Source organism: Pelophylax lessonae, assembly GCF_965119305.1.
Source record: "Pelophylax lessonae genome assembly, chromosome: 5".
Taxonomy (NCBI): domain Eukaryota; kingdom Metazoa; phylum Chordata; class Amphibia; order Anura; family Ranidae; genus Pelophylax; species Pelophylax lessonae.
The window spans coordinates 52,651,069-52,674,057 of record NC_138772.1 but is presented as its reverse complement, the minus strand read 5'-3'; the positions used below and the strand labels follow the sequence as shown (position 1 = coordinate 52,674,057).

General features: G+C 42.6%; 1 protein-coding gene across 3 annotated transcripts in view; it reads right to left on the bottom strand.

Annotated features, from left to right (window-relative positions):
• The window catches only part of CALCR (calcitonin receptor), a 490,211-nt gene that overhangs the window by 17,001 nt on the left and 450,221 nt on the right, over nucleotides 1-22,989 (bottom strand). For all 3 annotated transcript variants that reach the window (XR_014225284.1, XR_014225285.1, XM_082258039.1), the window contains exons 11-12: nucleotides 22,739-22,957; nucleotides 10,632-10,673 (exon numbers count right to left, since the gene is read on the bottom strand). Coding sequence is in view for 1 of the 3 variants with exons in the window: in XM_082258039.1 (XP_082114165.1) it covers nucleotides 10,632-10,673; nucleotides 22,739-22,957 (261 nt within the window). In the remaining 2 variants the exon portion in view is untranslated. The remainder of the gene's footprint in view (nucleotides 1-10,631; nucleotides 10,674-22,738; nucleotides 22,958-22,989) is intronic.

Genomic DNA, 22,989 nt, shown 5'->3' with positions numbered 1-22,989 from the left:
AAGTCGCTTCGACTTAGAAAAAGGTTCCGGATCTTCTTTGGGGCGACCTGGAGTGACCTGCATTGACTTCAATGTTATGAAGTCCGTGCCGGCCGCTCCGAGGTCGCGGTGCGAGCAGCGCACCGCGACCTGTGAGGTCGCCCCGGGAAGTCGGATCGCCCCAGTGTGAACGGGGCCTAAGGGTGCAGGACCTTTGATATTCATAACAACTAGGTGAAAACAAAAAAACAAACAAAAAAAAAGCTATAACACCTACAGTGCCTTGAAAAAGTATTCATAACCTTTGACATTTTCCCCATTTTGTTTTTTTAAACTGCATAACTGGGTATGGGGTAGCATGTGACCTTCTCCTATGATACAATGCTCACGTATTGTAAAAGCTGAACTCAGGAACTGTGACATGGCTGGATGGGTAAGGTTACCTAGGCCCGTGTGCTCCGATACCAGCCAAGGCTAGGTAATTTGTGGCAGATGCAACTTATGAAGGACTACAGTATTTGGGTAATCGCTAGAGAGGTGAGTACACAATGGTTGGGTGATAGACTTTAAACAGACACTGTTGCTTTGTCCTGAATGGGCAAGGTGACAATGGGAGTAATTTTGTAAAGCTGGAGATTACAAATCTGGTGCAACTGTACACAGAAACCAATCAGCTTCTGGGTTTTATTGTCAAAGCTTATTCGAAGAATTTAAAATTAAAAGCTGATTGGCTAAAATGCTCAGCTGCACCAGATTCTGAATGCACCAGCTTTAGTAAATCTCCCCCAATGTCTCTTAAGAAAAGGAAATTGCCAGTGGTTTCTTCACTTGATTTATTTTTTACTTGGAAATGGCCTTCAAGTTTCTAGTCTAATGGACTATCGTTGAATTTAGTTTATTGTCTCCAGGTCTCATTTTGATGCAATATTTTCACACTTATGTTACGTTCAAGCATCCAAAGTTTCTGTCAATAAAAAAGGGTTTCGATTCTGGGGTGACTTTTAAAGTTAGCACAGTGCAGACAATGCATCCTTAGTTGTTCTTAACTTGTAATTGATGGACAGCATGCAAAGCCCACAATTTTACAGTTGACATATAAAAGCAGCATTCTGTTATAGCTACGCTGTTACTCCGAGGAACTGTCAGAGAATTATCTGTGCTTTTGTGCCCTTCACTGCAAGACCGGCTCAAGATCAGCCAGCCTCTCTCCAGATCAGAAAATGAATTCCAACTTCCTCCGTGGGTTATTTGAGTTGTGGCTGAATAACAATGATGCCTGCATTGTTTTGGGTCCAACAGCACGTAGTAGAGCCAATTGAATGACACTAGGCATCTTTTTTAGCTGCCTGTAAGAGTGGACTTCGGACCACCACTGTAAGGGGGGCATTCTTCCCACTGACCACCAAGGAGAGGGGCATTCTTCCCACTGACCACCAAGGAGAGTGGCATTTTTCCCAATGACCACCAAGGAGAGGGGCATTCTTCTCATTAATCACCAAGGTGAGGGGCAGTCTTCCCACTGTTCAAGAATGTAAGGGGCATTCTACTAACCACCAAAGTAAGGGGCATTCTTCTCACTGACCACTAAGGTATGGGGCATCTTTCCTACTGAGCACCCATGTAAGGGGCATTCTTCTTCTCACTGACCACAAATGTAAGGGGCATTCTTTCCACTAACCACCAATGTAAGAGGCATTCTTCCAATTGACTACCAAGGTTAGGGGCTTCTTTCCTACTGAGCACCCATGTAAGGGGCATTCTTCCCACTGACCACAAATGTAAGGGGCATTCTTTCCACTAACCACCAATGTAAGAGGCATTCTTCCAATTGACTACCAAGGTCAGGGACATCTTTCCTACTGAGCACCCATGTAAGGGGCATTCTTCCAATTGACAACAAATCTTAGAGGCATCCTTACTATTAATCACCAATATAAGGGACATTTTTCCCATTTACCACCAAGGTGAGGGGCATTCCTCCCACTGACCACCCACTGACAACCAAGGTGAGGGGAATTCTTCCCACATCTCTCCTCTAGGCTGGAAAGCCTGAAATTAAAGGAAAAAAAAAACGGATCTCAGGCTTTCCAGTCGAACACGCGGCAGTGTTCAACTGGACGTGATGTCATAACATCGCGCCCGAGCTCTAAGAGTCATAGTGATGACTAGGGACCATCTGGTCCTCAGTCAGCTCTATGGTAAACTTCCACCTTCCACCTTATTCGGCTCGCCAACCCCCCTCCCCCTTCCGTCGCCCTCCAGTGCTTCTACCGGCTTGCCCCTGCAATCGGCGAGCCTGTAAAAACAAACAAGCAGCAGAACTGCGTCTTTGATTGTTTTTACTGTGCAGGGAATCGCCGGCTGAAAAGAAAATATCTGAATGATGCCTGCAGCTGCACCCTTCATTCAGATGTCTCCACTGAAAGCCCAGGATGTCATATGATATCTAACGATTTGGAAGTGGTTAAATCTTTACAGCCACCCAGATCACTTCTACATGGAAGCCATGAGCATGCCATTAAATCTTTTAACCCCTTGACTGCCTTGATGTTTTGGATAGGTCCTTGGCAGTCATAGGGTTAAAACTGAAGTTTAGCTTAAAAAAATTGCCTACAACTTTAGTCACATAACTTACCTGTAATAAAGTATGTCCAATGTTGCGTAGGCAGCTAGATCCTGGAGAAACCCTCACTACAGGGATGCTAGTCCTCTTCCTGAACTTCCGGCACTGCAATGGTTAACAGCTTCAGGGCTTCAGGCAGAACAGCAGTACAGATTGTTAGAAGTGGATCTCTTGTTAAAGGCAGTGTAATCAATTAAATAACTTTTATTAATGGAGGAGGGGGAAGAAGGGGGCGTGTCACCGTGGGATCATCTGTACTGCTGTTTTGCCTGAAGACCCGAAGCTGTTAACCATTGCAGCACCAAAAGTTTAGGGACAGGAATAGGATGGAGAATGCGTACATTTACAATTTCTCCAGGATCCAGCTGTCTGCACAACATGGAACATATTTAATTACAGGTAATTGAAGTGACTGCTTCTCTCCTTCCCACCTGCAGCTCAAGCCTCGTTCCAGACAGGCACTCCCCGAGAGTTTGACGTCACGCTTGGGCTGTTTTTCACTGTGCACGAAGCTGGTTCCACCGGCTTCACAGTGGCACCACTGTTTGGTACATCTCTTGCCATCCTCCAGCCTGGTAGATTGTTGTCTTCCTCCCCTCCCCGTGCCACACTGGAAATTCACCAATATGGCCACCCCCATGGCTTAGAGGATATCATGGAAACCTGCACCGCTACACCGACCTGGCTGGTCGAGTTACAAGTGGCAGCACATCAGAGGGGATCCATCCTGTGAGTCTTTACCCTACTATGGTTTACTAGTGCGGTCCAAGGGAGTTTTGCATGTTTCATCACTGTCCTTTATCATGGATGAATTGTTTATTTATGGAATTGTTTCTAATAAACTTTTTTTCTGTTTGACTATTTACTGGGGTCATCTACATTCGATCATATTATCATTTACAATTCACATCAGTGGGTCCATTCAGCACTCTTCTGTGGTTATTTTTGGTGTGAAGATTGTGAGTGAGCCCACTCCCTTGTCTGAGAGGCAACCCCACACATGAATGGTCTATGGATGCTTTACTGTTGGCATGACACAGAACTGATGGTAGCGCTCACCTTTTCTTCTTCAAACAAGGTTTTTTACGGATGCCCCACTCAGAAAGGGGATTCATCAGACAAAATAACTTTATCCCAGTACTCAGCAGTCCAATCTCTGTATCTTTTGCAGAATATCAGTCTGTCCCCGATGTTTTTCCTGGAGAGAAATGGCTTCTTTGCTGTCCTTGACATCAGGCCATCCTCCAAAAGTCTTCTCCTCGCTGTGCATGCAGATGTACTCACACCTGCCTGCTGCCATTCCTGAGCAAGCTCTGCACTGGTGGTGCTCTGATCCCACAGCTGAATCATCTGTAGGAGACGGTCCGGGCGCTTGCTGCAATTTCTTGGGTGCCCTGAAGCCTTCTCCACAAATGCAGTGGAAATGTTTTTTATGGGATTAAATTAATTTCCATGGCAAAGAGGGACTTTACAATTAATTGCAGTTCATCTGATCACTCTTCATACCATTCTGGAGTATATGCAAATTGCCATCATAAAAACTGAGGCAGGAGACTTTGTGAAAATGTATTTGTGTCATTCTCAAAACTTTTGGCTACCGCTGTACACTCGCCCTGATACTGATGAAAAAGGTGGTTTTACACAAGTAGAACAATACTTCATAAAATAACCCCGAAAGCCAAAGATTAGTTTAAAATTCACTGAGAGTTCTGAAAACATGCAGCTGCACTGTGGGGGTTTGAAAAGTAATGCAAATGAAAACTGTTAGTGATAGAATTACTTATTCTGCTCTGCTATATGACATCTTTATGATTAGAGGAAAAATAATTCGGATACATTAATTACATTAAACGTGTATATAAACCAAAGTGATGAACCTCTCTCATTTGTTCCTGTTTGGTCTGTATAGTAGAATTAAAGCCAAGCTTTTTTTTTTTAAATCATTTTTCATAGAATAAGGGAGGGGTATAACCCCTGTCATTTTTTTCCATATGTGTCCCTTTGGGGAGATTTCCCTTCACTTCCTGCCCCAGAGTCACAGAGATGGAATCCTTAGTTTTCACCAGAACTGGTGTCCCCATTGGAAGATTCCCCCTTTATTCCTGTTGTGGGGACAATCCAATATGTAGGATTTTCTTTCCTTTTTTTGTGACTAGGTAAAAAGGACATAATAGAAAGGGTAAATCTTACTAACAGGGACACAGGCAGCAATAAAAACCTGACAGGGGTTCTACTCCTTTTCCACTCTGTCCAAAAAAAAAAAAGGTTTGTCTTTAATTATACTTTAACCTCTTGGCGCCGGCGGCACCTTTAAGGGGGTTTAGGATGCCGGGAGGCTAGGTGGGGCAGAGTCTTTGATCGTGTGACCGCCGTGATTGGCTGTCATGGCGGTCACATGATCTGCAAGCTTTCCGTTAGTCGCCAACAACTGTGCTGGGAGTGCACAGGGTGCGCGCTCTCGGCACAACTGTATTTACACAAACTCACGCAAATATGCGGTCACTTGGCGCCAAGGCCCACATGCCGAGGGGCCGCATATTTGTGTGTGGCCGGCGTCAAGGGGTTAAAGTGTAAATGAAGACAAAACTTTTTTTGTTTTGGATAGAGTTAGGGTTAGAACCCCTATTTTTTTGTTTGTTCCTCTTCAAAGGAGTCATTACAACGTAACGCGTAGGGTGGAGCTGTTGTTACCAGGCATGGAACCCGAGTTGAGGAGAGCAATGTCCCTCTTACAGCCTGTCCCGGCATCTGACCCATCATTCCAACATTACAGGGAGTGATGAGCCGCGGGATATAAGCCCACTCTGGGAATTGTACAGCCATATTGTACAGCCTGCTTGCATTTATATTTGTGAGTGTGGTTTTTAAGGAAGTTGGAAATAAAACATATTAGAGAGAACACAGAAAACACTTAAAAGTGTTTTTTAAATATATCTTTTATGGGCAGCATTTGAATTTTGAATACAGGAGCTGCCTTATCTTGAATGGTTGAGAATAACAGAGTGCCAATCACCTTAGGCTGATCCTGTCTCTTAAAGGGGAATAAGCGTGTTTATAAGTATGGTAATCCAAAGGTCCATCACAAAAGGTGAGCGGCCATCTTCTGTCAATCTGGTGGTGGAATTTTACTTTATTTGCACTTGGGACTCACAGTGGAGGTCTTTCAGAGTGAAGATTGCATACAGCACGTTAAAAGAGAAGTTTCAGTATTTATTTCTTTTAGAATCATACTCACCTAGGTGGATCTGATGTTGCATCTGTCCCCCGCTGGCTCTAAGGCGGCCGAGAAATGTGTGATCAAACACAATTGATTGCTCGGTTCTCAGAGTTCCCTGAGCAGAGAGCTGGTGACTGTCAGTCACCGCTCTTTTCTCTGCTCCCCCCCCATGCTCACTGAAGCGCTTGGCTGTGGAGGGGGCGGGGCCAGAGAAGGAGGGGCTGGCTCAAGCTCTCAGAGAGGCTGAACCAGGTGCGGGCCAGGCATGTGGGTGGATCCCGACTCCATTGTTGCCATCTTGCCCGAGCCTGGACCGACTCTGTGATGTTAACTGACAGCGGGCTTCAGCCAAACAAGTTCTCTCAAACTTGAAAAAAAGACTTGTGCTGTGCCTACAATAACTGACAGATTCCTCTGTGTGCTCCCAAAAAAACACCACATACAAAGGTGAAGTGAAGATCTCCACTCACCCACTGTTGACCCACTTTGTCTTTTGACAAACAGGGTCAGATAAGGCTTAAAAGGTCTCCGTGACCAGGATATATCCTCCGGCCGCCTCCCCACGTCCCCTCCTCGCGATGGTCAGTGGTTCCAGAGGTAAGATTTGTTAGCAGGCAGAATTTAAGGAAAAATGGAGAACAAAACTCCTCATAGTGTAAAAAAGTATTAGTAGTTTATTAAAAACCTTCATATAAGGTCTGGCATACAAAAATAATTAAAATTTCTTCCCGTGCAGACGTCCGTGATAGCAGTGATAGCAAAACCCGCCTAGGTGTCAGCGTGTATCCCACCTAAGCTGAAGGTGACACACCACGCCTCCCAGCTTGACGCGTTTCATCATCAACGTGACGTCTTCAGAAGCTCAGAAAAATAATGCAGCTACCACATCTAATGATTGGTAAGCTGCAATATAATACATTTTTTGGTTTTGGGTTTAATACTGCTTTAAAGAGAGGCTTGGTTCTCACTTTTGTTCTCCAGGAATACATGCATTAGCACAGCACATGAAAACTCGCATGTTGCACATTGGGGTTTGGTGTAGACATGTGCGGTTCATTTCATTCCGAATAAATATTTGGACACATTTTTTGTTCTTCTGAGATTTCAAATATATCCGAATCCCCAGATTACAGTTCCATAAATTTCCGAAATTCAACTTGAATTTTACATCGAATTCTATTCGAATTTGAAGTGTACATATTATTGAAATCAAAGACTGTGTGTGTTATTAGAGCATCATTTCTAAATAATGCTGTTTTTTTTTTGCCAAAGGTGATTTAAAGATTCATTGTAATCATTTGATGAAGATTTTTCTTTTGTTTTTCACTTTGCAAGTGTAAAATTTGCAAGTGAAAAATTGATAAAAAGAAACCAGTAAAAAATAAATATTTAAAACCATTTGTTTGTACTTGACATTATTTTTTCTCAGCTGGCTAAAAATTCTGCACATTATTGTACATAGTAAAATTTTGAAAGCAGCTGCGGGAGCACCACTCTAAGAGCATGAGGCGTCTCTCCCTTCTCCTCTCACACCCACCCAAAGAACACCCACTGCCGTCCGCCATGTCCTGGATAGACTACGTCAACACCCTGGTGGACGGCAACATGTGCACGGACTGCGCCTGCTCAGGAGGGGGCTTTGCCTGTGTCACGTCACAAGAATTGGCCGCTATCATTGCCAAAGATCTAAGCCAATTATTTATCAATGGCATAGTGCTTGGAGGGGTGAAATGCAGTGTGCTCAGGGACCTCTGGTTTGACAAATCACAACAGTGTCTAGATGAGGACAAATAGCTCAGAGGGAGGAACCATATTCAACCTACACATCATCAAAACATGTCAAGCAATTTTCTGCCTCAAAAGGAGGGAACGGCATTCATGGTGGACAGTTAACCCAAAAATGTCATGAAACCATAAAGTACCTTAGGAGTGTAAGCTATTGATGCTGCTGCCTCTCCAGTTGCCAACTTTGGACCAACCACCTGATTCATCACCCCCTTTCTGCCCCTCAATCTTTTTAATGTTTTTTTTTTTTTTTTTTCTGCCCCAAAACATCAGAATGAACAGAATTTTTACAAGATAAAAAATTACATCTGATTTAAGAATAAAAAAAAATATGCTCTAAAAAAAAAAAAATGTTGAAAGTAAGATACTACTTTTATTAATTAGAACACTTTGCATATTTAGAATAAACGTAATATTAATATGAAAACATCAATGTGTATAAATAACAATCAGATGTTTGGTTACTCGGCTTCTGCATTCAAATGGAAAAAAAATTCTAAAATTTTAGATTCGACTGATTTGAAATTTATCGATTCAAATGCTTCAAATCGAGGAAAAAATCTCCAAACTTAAAGAAAATTTAAAAAATACATTCCAGATCCCGAATACGAATTGAATGAATCACCCAAATTTAACTAAGCTAAATAACTAGATTAACTACTCAAAATGAAAAAAAAAAAAAAAATGTCTTTCCTCATGCCCATGTCTAGTTCTGTGGTGCTATTTATTCTTAACACAGACAGCAATAAAAAATCTGAGAGGGGCTCTAAATCCTCATCACCTTATCAAAAACATAGCAAAAAAAAAAAAAAAAACATAACAAAATAAATAATGCAGTTGTGCATTAAAGTGGTTCTAAAGGCAGACGTTTTTTTTTTTTTTATCTTAATGCATTCTATGCAGCAGGCCCCTTAGCCACCCTAACACTTACCTGAGCCCATCTCTATCCAGCGATGTTGCAGAAGAGTGTCACCTGTCCGGGACTCTCCCTCCTCATTGGCTCCTGCTGCTGTGAATCAAAGTCAGTGAGTCAATGAGGAGAGATAGGGGGCGGGGCCTAGCCACGGCTTCATGTCTGAATAGACAAATGGAGCTGTGGCTTGGATGCCTCCATAGAAAGCTGCTTGCTGTGGGGGCACTCGGCGGGAAGGAGGGGTCAGGAGCGCTGGCGAGGGACCGAGAAGAGGAGGATCTGGGCTGCTCTGTGCTAAACCACTACACAGAGGAGGTAAGTCTAACATGTATGTTATTTTTAATCACACAAAAAACAAAACATTAACATCACTTTAATAATAAATATGCAGGCTTACCTAGGAAAAATTATATGTTTCTCCTTATTTAGTCTTTGGGGTCAATTAACTACAGGCAAATAGGCTGTTCACCTTGCAAGGTAGGTTGCACTTTGCAGGAGAATTTTCCCCAGAGTTTAGTGAATGAGGGGAAGCTCTGCTGACTTCCATTATCCAATCATGTGCAAGCAAAAATGCTGTTTTTTAATTTTCGCTCGCACGTGATTGGATATTCATTGCAAAGTGAAACGTCACTCCATTCACTAATCTCTGGGGCAAATTCAACTTCCCTTACACAGTAAAGCACTTGTTTGTGTTTAGTAAAGCATCCCCATTGCATAAGCATGTACATATGGGTTTGATTTAGTAGAGTCAAGCAGGCTGTTCACTTTGCAAGGGAATTTCCCCCCCGGTGCTTAGGGAGTGTGATGAAATTTCACTTTACAAAGAATATCCAATCATGTGCAAGGAATATAAAAACAGCATTTTTGCTTGCACATGATTGGATGACGGAAATCAGCAGCGCTTCACCACATTCCCTAAGCTCTTGGGATAATTCCATTGCAAAGTTGAACAACCTATTTCCTTTTAGTAAATCAACACCCCTATGAGTCAGGGTTCACGTTAAGCCTAACAGTTGTTGAGCTGCCAACAGCCTGACCCCCATGTTACACACCCGCTGTCTCCATAGTGTGCATAACACCATCACATAACATAGCTCTGTAGATAAGAAATACACATTATTCATACAAACGTAAGTCTGAACAATTATAATAATTTGAGACTAAATATACAGAGTCTTATTGAAACTCAACAGTAAATGGTACTCTTCAAAATAGAAAACACAAAGTTCCCATGTAAAATTAATTTCCATCATAATTACTAATGTAGCACCCTCCTAGGTAGGTGATAGGCAGGTAAAACGTAGTTGCTCTATCTGCTTATCAGGGGAGCCTGATCAGTAGTTAGGCCTGCTGGGTGTGCTCGATGTGCGATTCATGTGGGCTGAGGGAGTGTCCCCACTGTATCCAATGAGGAGGCTCGTTGGACAGCGGAGGAAACCTGGCCAATGACGCACATGTTTTTGTACTGTCTCAGTGGGTTTGCACAGAGAGAGGTGCATCCTGGGATAGGGTATAAAAGCCAGGAGCACATGTGGCAGGGGGTCTTTGAGCGGGAAGCCAAGTCCCAGAAGGAGGGTGAAGGCTGTCTCCTCTTCTGAAGGTGTGGAAGGTGGTCACAGGCAGTCGGCCTAGTGGACCAACAAAGTGTGGCTGAACTCAGAGGTCCAGTGGAAGCTGACTGAGGAGGTGAAGGCAGAGCAACTCTGGAAAAACAGTGTCCGTGAGTACAGGGGAGCTTGCCAACGGGTCTGCCCAGTAAGGGGACCACTCCAGTGGCAAGATTCAGCGGACAGGAGTAAGCACACAGGCAGTGAGAGTAAAGGGGGTGCCAAGTTATTAACCCAGAAGAGTATATTAAAGCGGGAACAGTTAATCTATCTTCACTTCTATGGCAAGGTGAAGCAGCGGCCTTGCTGCATTCTACAGTCAGTTGTCCTCAGGATTTGTGCATAGTTAGCGTTGGAGTATCCCACTCATCCCTTCTCCTATCCCAGTTCTAAATAAAACACAAAACCCACATCCCCTGGACTGAACATTGAAGTGTAATTCTTAGCGGCTCTCTAGGGGGTAGTGCTAGACTCAATACAAGAAAAGAGGCTGATAATAAATCTTACCTCTCCGTTAAAGAAACAGAAGATCGTGGCGACAAGTAATCCCTTAAAAGAAAGACAAAAATTATGTGTTAAACACTAAAAAAGCATAAATATGTTCACCACTTAAACATAAAATTGTATCTTAATCAATTAGTATTACATGGAATGTGGCATTTGACATGGGGGGGGGGGGGGGGGTGGGGGGTGGCAACTATTTAGTAAAATAGTAGCATAGTAACATAGTAGCTAAGGTTGAATAAAGACAATAGTCTATCCAGTTCAACCTGTGTAGGTTTGTGTGTGTGTCAGTGATGATAATCATTTCCCATATCCCTGTATATTGTGTTCTCTAAGATGCACGTTTTTAATAGGCAAACCTTGCATTTGGTACAAGGAATGTTCTTTTTTTAAACTCTTCTAGGGGTCTAATTATAAAAGAAAAGTACATAGGTAATTTTTCAGTGAAACGGCATGTACCTTCGATCTGCATGAACATTAGTTTTAGGAATTTTTCACACAATGTACAGTGCTCGGCATAAATGAGTACGATTTGTCAGAAAATCTTTACTTTCCTTTCAGAATCAATATTTTCTATGGGACACTTTACTACAAAATACTCCCACAAAATGCGGGCCATTGATTGCAAACAAGATTTTTTAATTTGCACACTCAAAAAAAGTATTTTCCCTAACAAATTCATTCAAGATAATGTTGTAAAAATGAATTCACCCCAATGAAAGTCTAAGGCACATTTCACACAGGTGGACTGTTCAGATCCGCCTGTCTGTTTTTTTGGTGGATCTGAACGGATGCCCCATGCATCTCTATGTGGCATCGGATGTCAGCGGATGTGGAAACCCTATTTTCCATCCGTGCAGCGGATCAGATCAGATCGGATCGGACGGTCCGTTCTCATACGATTCCCCCATAGAGAACAGCGGGGACCTGACAGCACAATTTTCTAAAATGTCTAGCAATTGTCTAGTCTTAACAGTGTGAAATTTCCCTGAGGAAGTCACCTGACCAGTGACTCAATGCGTCGGAAGGAGACTGTGATGTCAGTTCCGATGTCTACGCGACCCGGAATCTGGTAAGCGTTCATGTGGGAGGATTCACTCCTGCTGAAAATTGTGAACACTTTTTACACAACTACTGCATCATGTGAGTGTATATGATATTTGATGTTAATAAAAAATACTGCTTTGATATACTGCACGATGAGCGGAATGTATGTTTTATTTTGATCTGCATAATCGTGGAAGGGAACTATTCCCCAGCCATGGCAATTTCATGCGCAAGAGGATTACAAAGACCTTACTAGTGGATCAACTTCTAGTTCATTAAACAAACTGCAATTTTTGACCTTTTGGTCAAAATACTAAGGTCAGCGTGCACTGCACCTAGAGGTGACAAGGTGGCTACAAGTTTATTGGGATATCACAGTTTTTTTGCACATACTATGACAAGTGTGGATTGACCTTGGAATTTTTCCATTGGACTTTGGACACTTTCATTTTGGCACTTTATATTTATATGGTTTTTCATTTTGCACCATTGGTTGATTTAGATTTATTTGTGTACATATATCAATTTCAACAGTTTTTTTAATGCTTGGCACTTTATGATGTATTTATAATTTTACCATTTGAAGGTAACGAACAGCGCACCATTAGGTTAATGAATTAGTATTTTGGTCATACAGTAAAACCTTGGATAGCGAGCATAATTAAACATGTTTGTAATCCAAAGCATTCTTATATCAAAGCGAATTTCTCTATAAGAAATAGTGGAAACTCAGATGATTAGTTCCACAATCAAATCCTTCAGTTTATAGCCCATTTAAACACAAAATAAGGTTGAAGGATTGTAAGAGGTGCATGAATGTCAGCCAGCCCCCAGTCTGTCACCAACCAAATAAGACCTGTCTCTTGGTACAAAGAACAGGGGTTTAGTTGACACACATTTGCAAACGCATGTGAAAGCTGCAGAGCCACTTCACGGCACCCTGTTATATCTGCAGTCCTACACTCTTAATTTAGTGTCCTCACACTGGAGGCACATGGCCGCTAATGGGTGGATGAGGGAACAGGTGAGAGGGACACAGCCCAACCTCCCCCAACCCATCCCCATCCACAACTGGCTGTTGTCTCAAAGACTCAAATAGCCCATTTAAAAAGATTAAAGCAATGTGATAGGTTGTGTAACCATAAAAAATGTCCTTTCACAAGGGGATTAGAAGCAAAATCCATCAGGAGCTACAGAGTATAAAAGAGATGAAAGGCGCCTCTAAGTGTAGCAATATGTTTACCTTTAATGAAAGCCTTAGTAAACTAAGGGTTAAAAAGGGGTTAAAACGAGAAACATTTTGCTAAGAAAAACAAAACACTTGTACTTGTACTTGTCAGGTTGTTTTAACTGACTTCATCTGCAGATTAAAGTCGATCCCTTTGATCTGCAGATGAATGAACAGAATGATACAAAAGTAACAATGTGTTAACCTGCCGTTGTCTAATAAGAGCCAAATTCCTGTGTACTGGAAGAAGGAGCAGGGCAGAAGGACTGGACGTGCTACACTTGTCCTGTGTACAATGACAACCTTTTTTTTGGGGAGTGTGCAGCACGCCTATAGTCTGAAACTTGTTAAGCAACATTCGATTTTGCTGGGAAAAAACAAACACAATTATATTTTACAATAGGGAGTGACATCCCCTTTCCCTTTAATGTCCGCCAGCCAGATATTTTAGTGCCAGCTGTGAAAGAGGAAGGTGCAGTAATCGGAGTTGTAGAAAGGTGAGTTTCAACAACTAGGGAAGGGGGGGGGGGGTCTTTACTAAGTCACTGTCAGTTTCCTCAAAAATGGGCATGGTAACAGTGGGGTTGATTTACTAAAACTGGAGAATGCAAGATCTAGTGCAACTGTGGTAGTCAATCAGCTTCTAACTTCAGCTTGTTCAATTAAGCTTTGGCATAAAAAACTTGGAAGTTGGTGGGTTTCTATGCAGAGCTGTTCCAGATTTTGCAGTTACTTTGAAAATCAACCTAAAACCCACAGTGCACTTGCAAAAAAATTGTGAATCAGTATGGAGAATAGGTTATTATCAAGTGCTATCAAGTTGATATAGACTACTGACAACCACATGCACAATGTTTCTCCAGAATGATCTATCTTCTATTGGGTTCTTCAGTAAGAATCAGCTCACTGACCTAGTATGGCCACATGGCCATATTTGGTCAATGGCATTGTCCAAAAACGGCCATATGACCATATTAGGTCAATAGTGTCACCAGCATCCCTATCTCTTTGTTATGTGTGGATGTGAGGTGGAAAATTCCATGGCTGCAGCTGATTGGGTTGGTACCCAGCTATCATGCGACCGTTTCCCGTGAGTTCGGACCGAACCGAGTTTGGCTTGAATCTTAGTTCATCCCTTAAGCCCCGTACACACGCAATGATTATCGGCCGACCGATCGTCCGTCTTTTGTCCAGAGTTGTGTTTTGTTGGTTGGAATGTGCCTAGACTGCACACGAATTTTCTCGCCCAACAAAATTCTACTTCAGAAGTGATGTCAGGTGTTAATTTGCTTTCTTTGTGTTCTTTCTTCACTGAGCATGCCCAGACTTGCTCATCAGATTTTTCCCTGTCGAAATCTGTACTGACTGCACGAAAATCGGCCGTTATGTTGACGGCCAACAAAAATTTTATAGTCTGCACACCAGATTTTTTTCGGCCGAAAAGTCGGAGTTGGTTGTCGGAAGCATCATACTAACAAGCTGAAAATCGGCAGATCGGTCGTCGGACGAAAATTCTCTGCCAATTTTCGACGTGTGTGTACGGGGCTTTAGTATTTGCAATGGCATGTTCCAACTTTAGCAGGCAGCATTGTAGGTTCTTCTCATATCCAAAATACGACCGCTTCAGCCTTGTTGTCTGGGCTTCTTATGAAAGGCTGGGCTTGCTGTGCTGATTGTTTGATTACCTTGCTGTCGATGATATTCTTAGAATTCTTTGCCAATAACAAATTTCAAAGACATAAATACATTTCCCGTTCTGCTTTTTCATTGTCTAGCTTTCACATCCACAGAGAGTGACAGAAAATGCCACAGATTGTGCAGTTCTGATCTTTGTAGGCACATCAGTACTTTGAAAGATCATTTCTAAATCATTCATTCTTGCACTTCCAAGTACCAGTCGATGCAGCATTTTTTGACTGCTGGATCCTTTGTTGTTAATAAGTGACCTAAGGAAGCAGATGCTGTCTATTACTTCTATGTCTTCAATGTTAACTCTGACATTAGCTGTCCTACTTGTAGTTATAACCTTAGTTTTCTTGATGTTTTGTTGAAGTTCTTTTTGCTCTTTCTTTGTCCAGTTTTCATCAGTGTGGGTAGAGGTGTTAAAGATTTCTTTTTTTTTTTTACTTTCAATATTTTTTTATTAAGCATATTTCCAGATACATAACAACATATAAAAGAGGATATGCTTCAGCTCAGGAAATTTCAGATAACACTTTATTAACATACTATGACAATGCCACAAAGAAAAACAAAATACAAGGAAGCTAGATCTAATCAGGGGTAGCACTTTTAATTATAGGTAGTGATCCTGAGAGTAAGCTCCTCGTAGTTAAAGTAGGAGTGAAAAATTGGGCTACCAGTATTTTGCTTAATAGGACGGAGGAAGGAGAGTGGGGGGGGGGGTGAAATCATAAAAAACTGAATAAAACAGGGAAATGAAAGAAGAAAAAGGGGAATGGAGCGGAGGGGGAGGGTCAAATGGAATAGGTAAAAAGGAGTAGGGATTCCTGGAGAGGACCGTATCTTATACGACCTATAAAAATTGGAAGTTGTGGTAGGTGAAGTGATTTGTCATATCAGTGGGTAGGGAGTAAATAATCCATGGTCTCCATAATTTTTTCTAAGGAGTGGACTTTGTCCAGGATATCTGCTCCAATTTTGGCACGAACCATTGCTTCAGTGATTCTTTGTTTCATTGCCAAGATATTTAGTGAGGGAGACTTCCAGGCTTTTGCTATGGTCTGCTTACCTGCCATGGTGATATATAGAAGGAGTCTGAATTGTCGGTAGGTTACTGTCGAGGGTTTGTTGTTCAGGGGAGCTCTTGCGGGGTCTGTGGACTGGACACTTTGATTGGTAAGAAGTTCCTTTGTATAAGAAGTGAAAAGCAAAGGGAAAATGCCAACGATAAGTGATGCAATGTTGTTGCAGGATCTGTAAAAGGTGCTTCATGGCTTTCCATTTGGCTAGGGTTATTGGGGAGAGATCCCGGAATAACTGGTATTGGTGTCCTTGAAACACCAGGGGATCTTTGTTGTGGGATGCCATTATTAGTTACTCTTTAGTACAAAAAAGTAGAGTTTTACCACAATGTCCCCTGGGGCGGGCCTTCTTCAGGGCATGGCACTAGGGATCTGTGGATTTTATCCATCTCTAGCCTCTTTATAGGGTTTGAGGTTACAAGTTCCTTAAAGAGAGCAGTGATGGTAGATTGAAGATCAACCACTGTTTCAGGTATACCCCGGATGCGTAGGTTGGAGCGTCTGGCTCTATTCTCAAAATCTTCTAAGTGAGCCTGCATAGTTGGATTTTCTTCACAAACTATTTCTAGTTCCTCTGCATGGTGGCTTGTGAGGAGATCCTGTTCATCCATTCTCTGTTCTAACACTGAGGTGTTGCGACCTACTTCACATATTTCCTGTGTCAGTTTGTCTGAATCGGTATATAAGGTTTTATTTAGGAGAAAACAGGCACCGCTGAGTGTAGCATAAAATGTATTACCATGACATATATATCAATGTACATATCATATGTCTGAGGAAGGAGCGTAGTGCGCATCCTCCGAAACGCGTTACGTCATTTCCAGAAGGCTTGCGGTTCTCCGCTGCCTTTGCCTGATCCAGCTCCTCCACGGTCTTTCCTGTAATCGTCATCACCCGGCTGCGGGCCAGTCGGAAGGCAGACATACAGGATACAGGAAGCGATCCAGGAACTAAGGTTATTCCCATGTGAGTTGATATATATGTCATGTTAATAAATTTTATGCTACACTCAGCGGCGCCTGTTTTCTCCTTTTGTTGCCAGCGAGATTTCCATCTTTTGCCTGCCAGAGCTGCCCTGAGTCATACACCAGCACCTGTAGAGCATATGCTCCAGTAGTCCCTGATTGTCTCAACCAATTGTTGCTGCACTGGGGTCCTTTCTCTTTGGCACAAGCGCCCAACATCCCTCTTGTCTTAAGGTTTTCTTTAGGGCCCTGGTTAGCAGGGGAGTAAAGTCATATTCTGAGTCTGACTGACCTTCTCCTTCTGTGGCTGCAGCCGAGAGCTGGGTCTTCTGCATGGTGTGTGACACATGCTGAGTAGAAGAGCGAGAAGATGGAGGCGCGGCCATCTTGGATGTTGTCCTGACCAGGATATCACGGATAGATTTAGGCTTATTTTCCGGCTTCGGTCGTTGTAGACCGCGGGTGACTGCCGTGAGTCTCTGTGTTGTGAGGAGGCGGCAGGTGACAGCGGGTGTCCCGTTGGTATGAAGTGGCGAGGCTGTATTCATCCCAGTAGGTGAGGAGCCTAACACTAGCATGTCATACTCAGGCTCCCCCCAAGGTGTTAAACATTTCTAAAAATATACCTGTCTCTTGTGTCACGTAGGCCTTGCAGTGCTCTTGTTCCTGTAAACCTGATGCACTAGGGAGTTTATGTTAGCAAAGACTTCAAATAAAGACTCCGGTGACATTGATACCCACGAGAACTGTCACAGGACACATGGTATAATGTTGGACCCAGAAATGGAGCACTGAATGATTTCTGCAATACAGAAAACCCCAGCTCCATCGAGGTTCAGTTTTTGCGGTCCCGGTATATTGTGTTTTTTTTTGTAATGTTATTTTACTATATAAATCATTAAAAATGAAATATTTTTGTGTTTTCCATAGCTCTTGCTATGTCTCTCAGTATCTTTTATGTGTTTAAATGAGTTTCTATTGTTTTAAAAGTGTGTTTAAAGACCTTAAAATGCTTTTACACGTACAGTGACAGTAAAAAAAACATGCCTACAATGCATTTTAATAGGGTTTTTCTATTTCGCGGATTTTCACTTTTCGCGGCTGGGTCCGGAACGTAACCCCCGCAATGGAGGGGGGTTTACTGTACAGGAAATATTTTTTATGAATTTCAACACAGATAACTGTTGTCCACTGTGTCAAGTAGTTCTTGCAGTGCTCTGGCTACTGTACACCTGATGCACTAGGGTGTTTGTGTTAGCAAAGACTTTAAACAAAGGCTCTGGGGACATTGGTGCCCACAACAAAAAGCTGTCACGGGACACATGGTATAATGTTGGTGCTAGAAATGGAGCACAGAAAGACTTGCTTGATGCAAGTAAGATTTTATAACATTTTTAACGCAGATATTTGTTATTAGTGATAAGCTCAGGTCTTTCCAAGCCTGGAAGGCAGCTGTCATACTGGGGCCAATTAACTTCGGCCAGGATATTCGCTACCTGCATGTACTCAAACGGTCAGGGATGCTTGTGATATCAATAACCTAATATGGCCTTGTTAGGTCAATGATGTCCCAAGCAACCCCAACCTTTTGTGTACATGCAGCTGTGGGGTGGAAAATACCCGTCTGCAGTTCAATAGCCAGGCACTGATAGCTGAGACTAATCCAACGTGTCCCTAATAACTATGTCAAATGCACTGTTAAATGTTTTAAAGGGGAGCTAAAATAAAAATGCCATGACTAGGGTAGAACTACCATAACATTCTCTGCAATTGACCAGATCACACTTGAAATTTAGTTCATAGCCATCGAGGCCTTTTATTGCAAAAATACAAAAGGCATTTTTTTTTACACACTTCAACTTTAAAGCAGATTAAGGTTGCAGGTCTTTGAAGGCACTAGGAACAATCACAACCTATGTCGTGTGGAACCACTTCCATATATTAGGCCCCCAGCAGCAGTCTTGGGCACCTCAGGGATAGTCTCAAAACTAACCGCTGATATAACCTGCTCCATAATCGCTACCAGTTGACCACAATGAAATAGGAGGACTCCATACCGAAGATAGGTCCCTGATTATTTCACAATACCACTAATTTGAAAACCTTCAAAGACCCCAAACCACTCACCAGCTGCTATGACTTCCATAAAATCAATCCATCTATGAGCATCTCTCATCGTGTGCTGATCATCAATTGATGTTGCAATGCTCCTCCCCTCAGACTATCTCTGAACCCCGTCCTAACCAAAGAGTATTCATACTCCTTGAAATTTTCCACATTTTGTCATGTTACAATCACAAAGTAAATGTATTTTATTGGGATTTTATGTGATAGACCAACACAAAATGGCACATAATTGTGAAAGAAAAATGATAAATGGTTTCCAAAATATTTTACAAATAAATATGTGAAAAGTGTGGTGTGCATTTGTATTCAGCTCCCCCTGTGTCAATACTTTGTAGAACCGCCTTTCCCTGCAATTACAGCTGCAAGTCTTTTTTGGGATATCTCTAACAGCTTTACACATCTAGAGAGAGTGACAGGTTTGCTGATTCTTCTTTGCAAAATAGCTCAAGCTCTGTCAGATTGGATGGAGAGCTTCTGTAAAACAGCAATTTTCAAGTATTGCCACATACAGTGGAACCTTGGTTTACGAGTGCCTTTGTTTACGAGCATTTTGAAAGACGAGCAACATTTTTTTTAAAAATCTGTCCTGGTTTACGAGCACTGTCTTGATATACGAGCAGTTTTATCCACTAAAAGCATGCCATCCCCTCTGTTAATGCCCCTCTGTCACATAACATTATGTGTCCCAGTGCTTCTACTGTATATAAAGATGCCTATATACTGTTTTAGAGTGTTTCCCTGCACTTACTTTGTACGATTCCTGTCCCTCTGTCACTCTCAGCTCTCCGTCCTGTCTGTTCTCCCCGGCGGGAGGGGCCGATCACTCCTCCTGACGTCATCTGAGGAGGAGGGGGAGGAGAGCAACAGAGCAGGGCTGATGAGTCACACAGAGCCAGACACGCTGTAATACACTATAAATCGGCTGTTATATACAATACAGACACAGGGGCACATAATGTTATCTAACAGAGGATATGGCATACTTATACTGTACAGTTATGTACTTTATATATAATACAGCATATCTTTTTATTTATAACATTAAATGCTTGTGGAACGAATCATCTGAGTTTCAATGCTTTCCTATGGGAAAACTTGCTTTGATATACGAGTGTTTTGGATTACAAGCAAGCTGCTGGAACCAATTATACTCGTAAACCAAGGTTCCACTGTATTCTCAATTGGATTTAGGTCTGGACTTTACCTGGCCATTCCAGCACATGAATATGCTTTGATCTAAACCATTCCATTGTAGCTCTGGCTGTATGTTAAGGGTCCTTTTTGTTTTGCTTTTAGCCCAAAAAGTTCAAATTTGGTCTCATCTGACCAGAGCACTTTCTTCCACATGTTTGCTGTGTCCCCCACATGGCTTCTTGCAAACTGCTAAGGGGACTTCTCATGGCTTTTTTTCAACAATGGCGTACCAGTCTCTTGCATAAAGGCCAGATTTGTGGATGGCATGACTAATAGTTGTCCTGTGGTCAGATTCTCCCTCCTGAGCTGTGGATCTCTGCAGCTCCTCTAGAGTTACCATGGCCCTCTTGGCTGCTTCTCTAAATAATGCTTTCCTTGCCTGGCCTGTCAGTTTAAGTGGACGGCCAAATCTTGGTAGGTTTGCAAATGGATTGAACAGCGCTCCGTGAGATGTTCAAAACTTGGAATATTTTTTTATAACCTAACCCTGCTTTAAACCTCCCCAATACTTTATCCCTGACCTGTCTGGTGTGTTCCTTGGCCTTCACGATGCTGTTTGGTCACTAAAGCCCCGTACACACATACCGATGGTCGGCCGTAAATATTCGGCCGACGACCGATCGGCCGATTGTAGGCTTGTTAGTATGATGCTTCCGACTGCCGATAGCGCATTTTCGGCCGAAGAGAATCTGTCGTGCAGGCATTAAAATTTTTGTTGGCCAACACCAGAACGGCCGATTGTTTGCCAGTCAGTACAGATTTCGGCCGACAGACAGCAGATTAGCAAGACTAGGCATGCTCAGAAAAGAAAAAAGACAAGGAAAGTTAACCATCACATGACATCACTTCTGCAGTCGGCTGTTGTTGGCCGACAAAAATCGTGTGCAGTCTTTTGCAGTTTTCAACGGACACGACAGCCCTGGACAAAAGACGGCCGATCGTTCGGCCGACGATCAGTACGTGTATACGGGGCTTAGGGCTCTTTCACACGGGCGGTCCGATCAGATCCGCCTGTCAGTTTTTTAGGCGGATCTGATCGGATCCTCCAAGCAGCTCTATGGGGCAGCGGGTGTCAGCGGAGACACCTCCGCTGACACCCGCTGCCATCCGCATCCGATCCTGTGCTGAAATCTGGACGGATGGAAACCCTATTTTTCCATCCGTTCAGTAATCGGAGCGGAGCGGATCTGATGAGAGCGGACAAGCGGTCCGCTCTCCTCCGATCCCCCATAGAGGGCAGCGGGTGCTGAGACACCTCCCTATCCGCTCTGCAAGCGGAGACGGAGCTGTCATCCGCCCGGCTCAGCGGGGATCGCGGATCGATCCCCGCTGAGCAACACGGATCCGCCTGCGGAGGCGGACCGTGTGAAAGAGCCCTTAAGGTTCTCTAACAAACCTCTGAGCTTCACAGTACAACTGTATTTATACTGAGAATAAATTACACACAGGTGGACTTTATTTACTAATTAGGTGACTTCTGAAGACAATTGGTCCCACTAGATTTTAGTTAAGGGTATCAGAGTAAAGGGGGCTGAATACAAATGCACGCCACACTTTTAAGATATTTGTTTGTAAAAAATTTTAAAACCATTTATCATTTTCCTTCCACTTCACAATTATGTGTCACTTTGTCTTGGTCTATCACGAAAAAAAAAAAAAAAAAAAAACATTTACGTTTTTGGTTGTAACATGAGAAAATGTGGAAAATTTCAAGGGGTATGAAAACTCTTTCAAGGCACTGTACCTAATAGGAGTTGGGTATGTTGGTAAGGACGGGGTTCAGAGATAGTCTGAGGGGAGGACCATTGCAACATCAATTGATGACCAGCACACGATAAAAGATGCTCAAAGATGGATTGATTTTATGGACGCCATAGCAGCTGGTGAGCGGTTGGGGTCTTTGAACATTGTCAAATTATTGGTATTCTAAAAAAAATCAGGGACCTATCTTTGGTATGGGGTCCTCTATTTCATTTTGTCAAATGGTAGTGATTATGGAGCAGATTATTTCAGCGGTTAGTTTTGAGACTATCCCTGAGGTGCCCAATATTGCAGCTGGGGGCCTAATATATGGAAGTGGTTCCATAGAGACATAGGTTGTGATTGTTTCTAGTGCCTTCAAAGACCTGCAACCTTAATCTGCTTTATAGTTGTATTGTTGTGTAAAAGAAATGCGTTTTATATTTTTGCAATAAAAGGCCTCAATGGCTATAAACTAAATTTCAAACCATTTATCATTTTTCTTCCACTTCACAACTATGTGCCACTTTCTATCACATAAAATCCCAATAAAATACATTTACGTTTTTGGTTGTAACATGACAAAATGTGGAAAATTTTAAGGGGTATTAATACTTTTTCAAGGCACTGTAAGTGGCCTCTAAATAACCTGTTACCTAAAGATTTTACTTTTTTTTATTCTCCCTGACTTTCCCTATTCACCCTGTCAGGTAGGCCCCGTGCTGCTTCCTGGAGGTGAGGATATCGTCACTGGGATTCTAGGAAGGCTGCGGATTCTACATTTCTCAAAACTTCATTCCAGCTGTCCTGTCCTGGGATCCTCAGCTTTCTTAGGACTCTGGGAGCAGGTCCAGTGACATCACTTTTGCCTTTACACTAATGTTTAATATTCGGGGAGGGAGGGGCTACAAAAGAAGCAGAGCTTTCCATTTTAATGGAAGGTCCACTTTGAAAACATTTTGTTATTTTAAATACATAGAACTCCTTGATGCATCTACTGTAATTTGATTAAAACAAAAAACAAAAAGGAAAAGTGTCCGGTACCTGATAATGCATCAATATGTGCATGATATAATCATAAATTTCCCCTGCCAGTCGGTTTTCTGGCCGCCACGGAAATATAACAAACTGGATCCCTAATAATGGCACCAGAATTAACGTGGCTCGTACTGCTTTCATGTACATGTTGGACTCCGCCCGATGAGTGTCTCGTAACTTCGTCACAAGCACTAGTACAATGTTCAGAAGGAAAAACAAGTTAACCTAAAAAGATGAAAGAGAGAAAAGAATTGTGC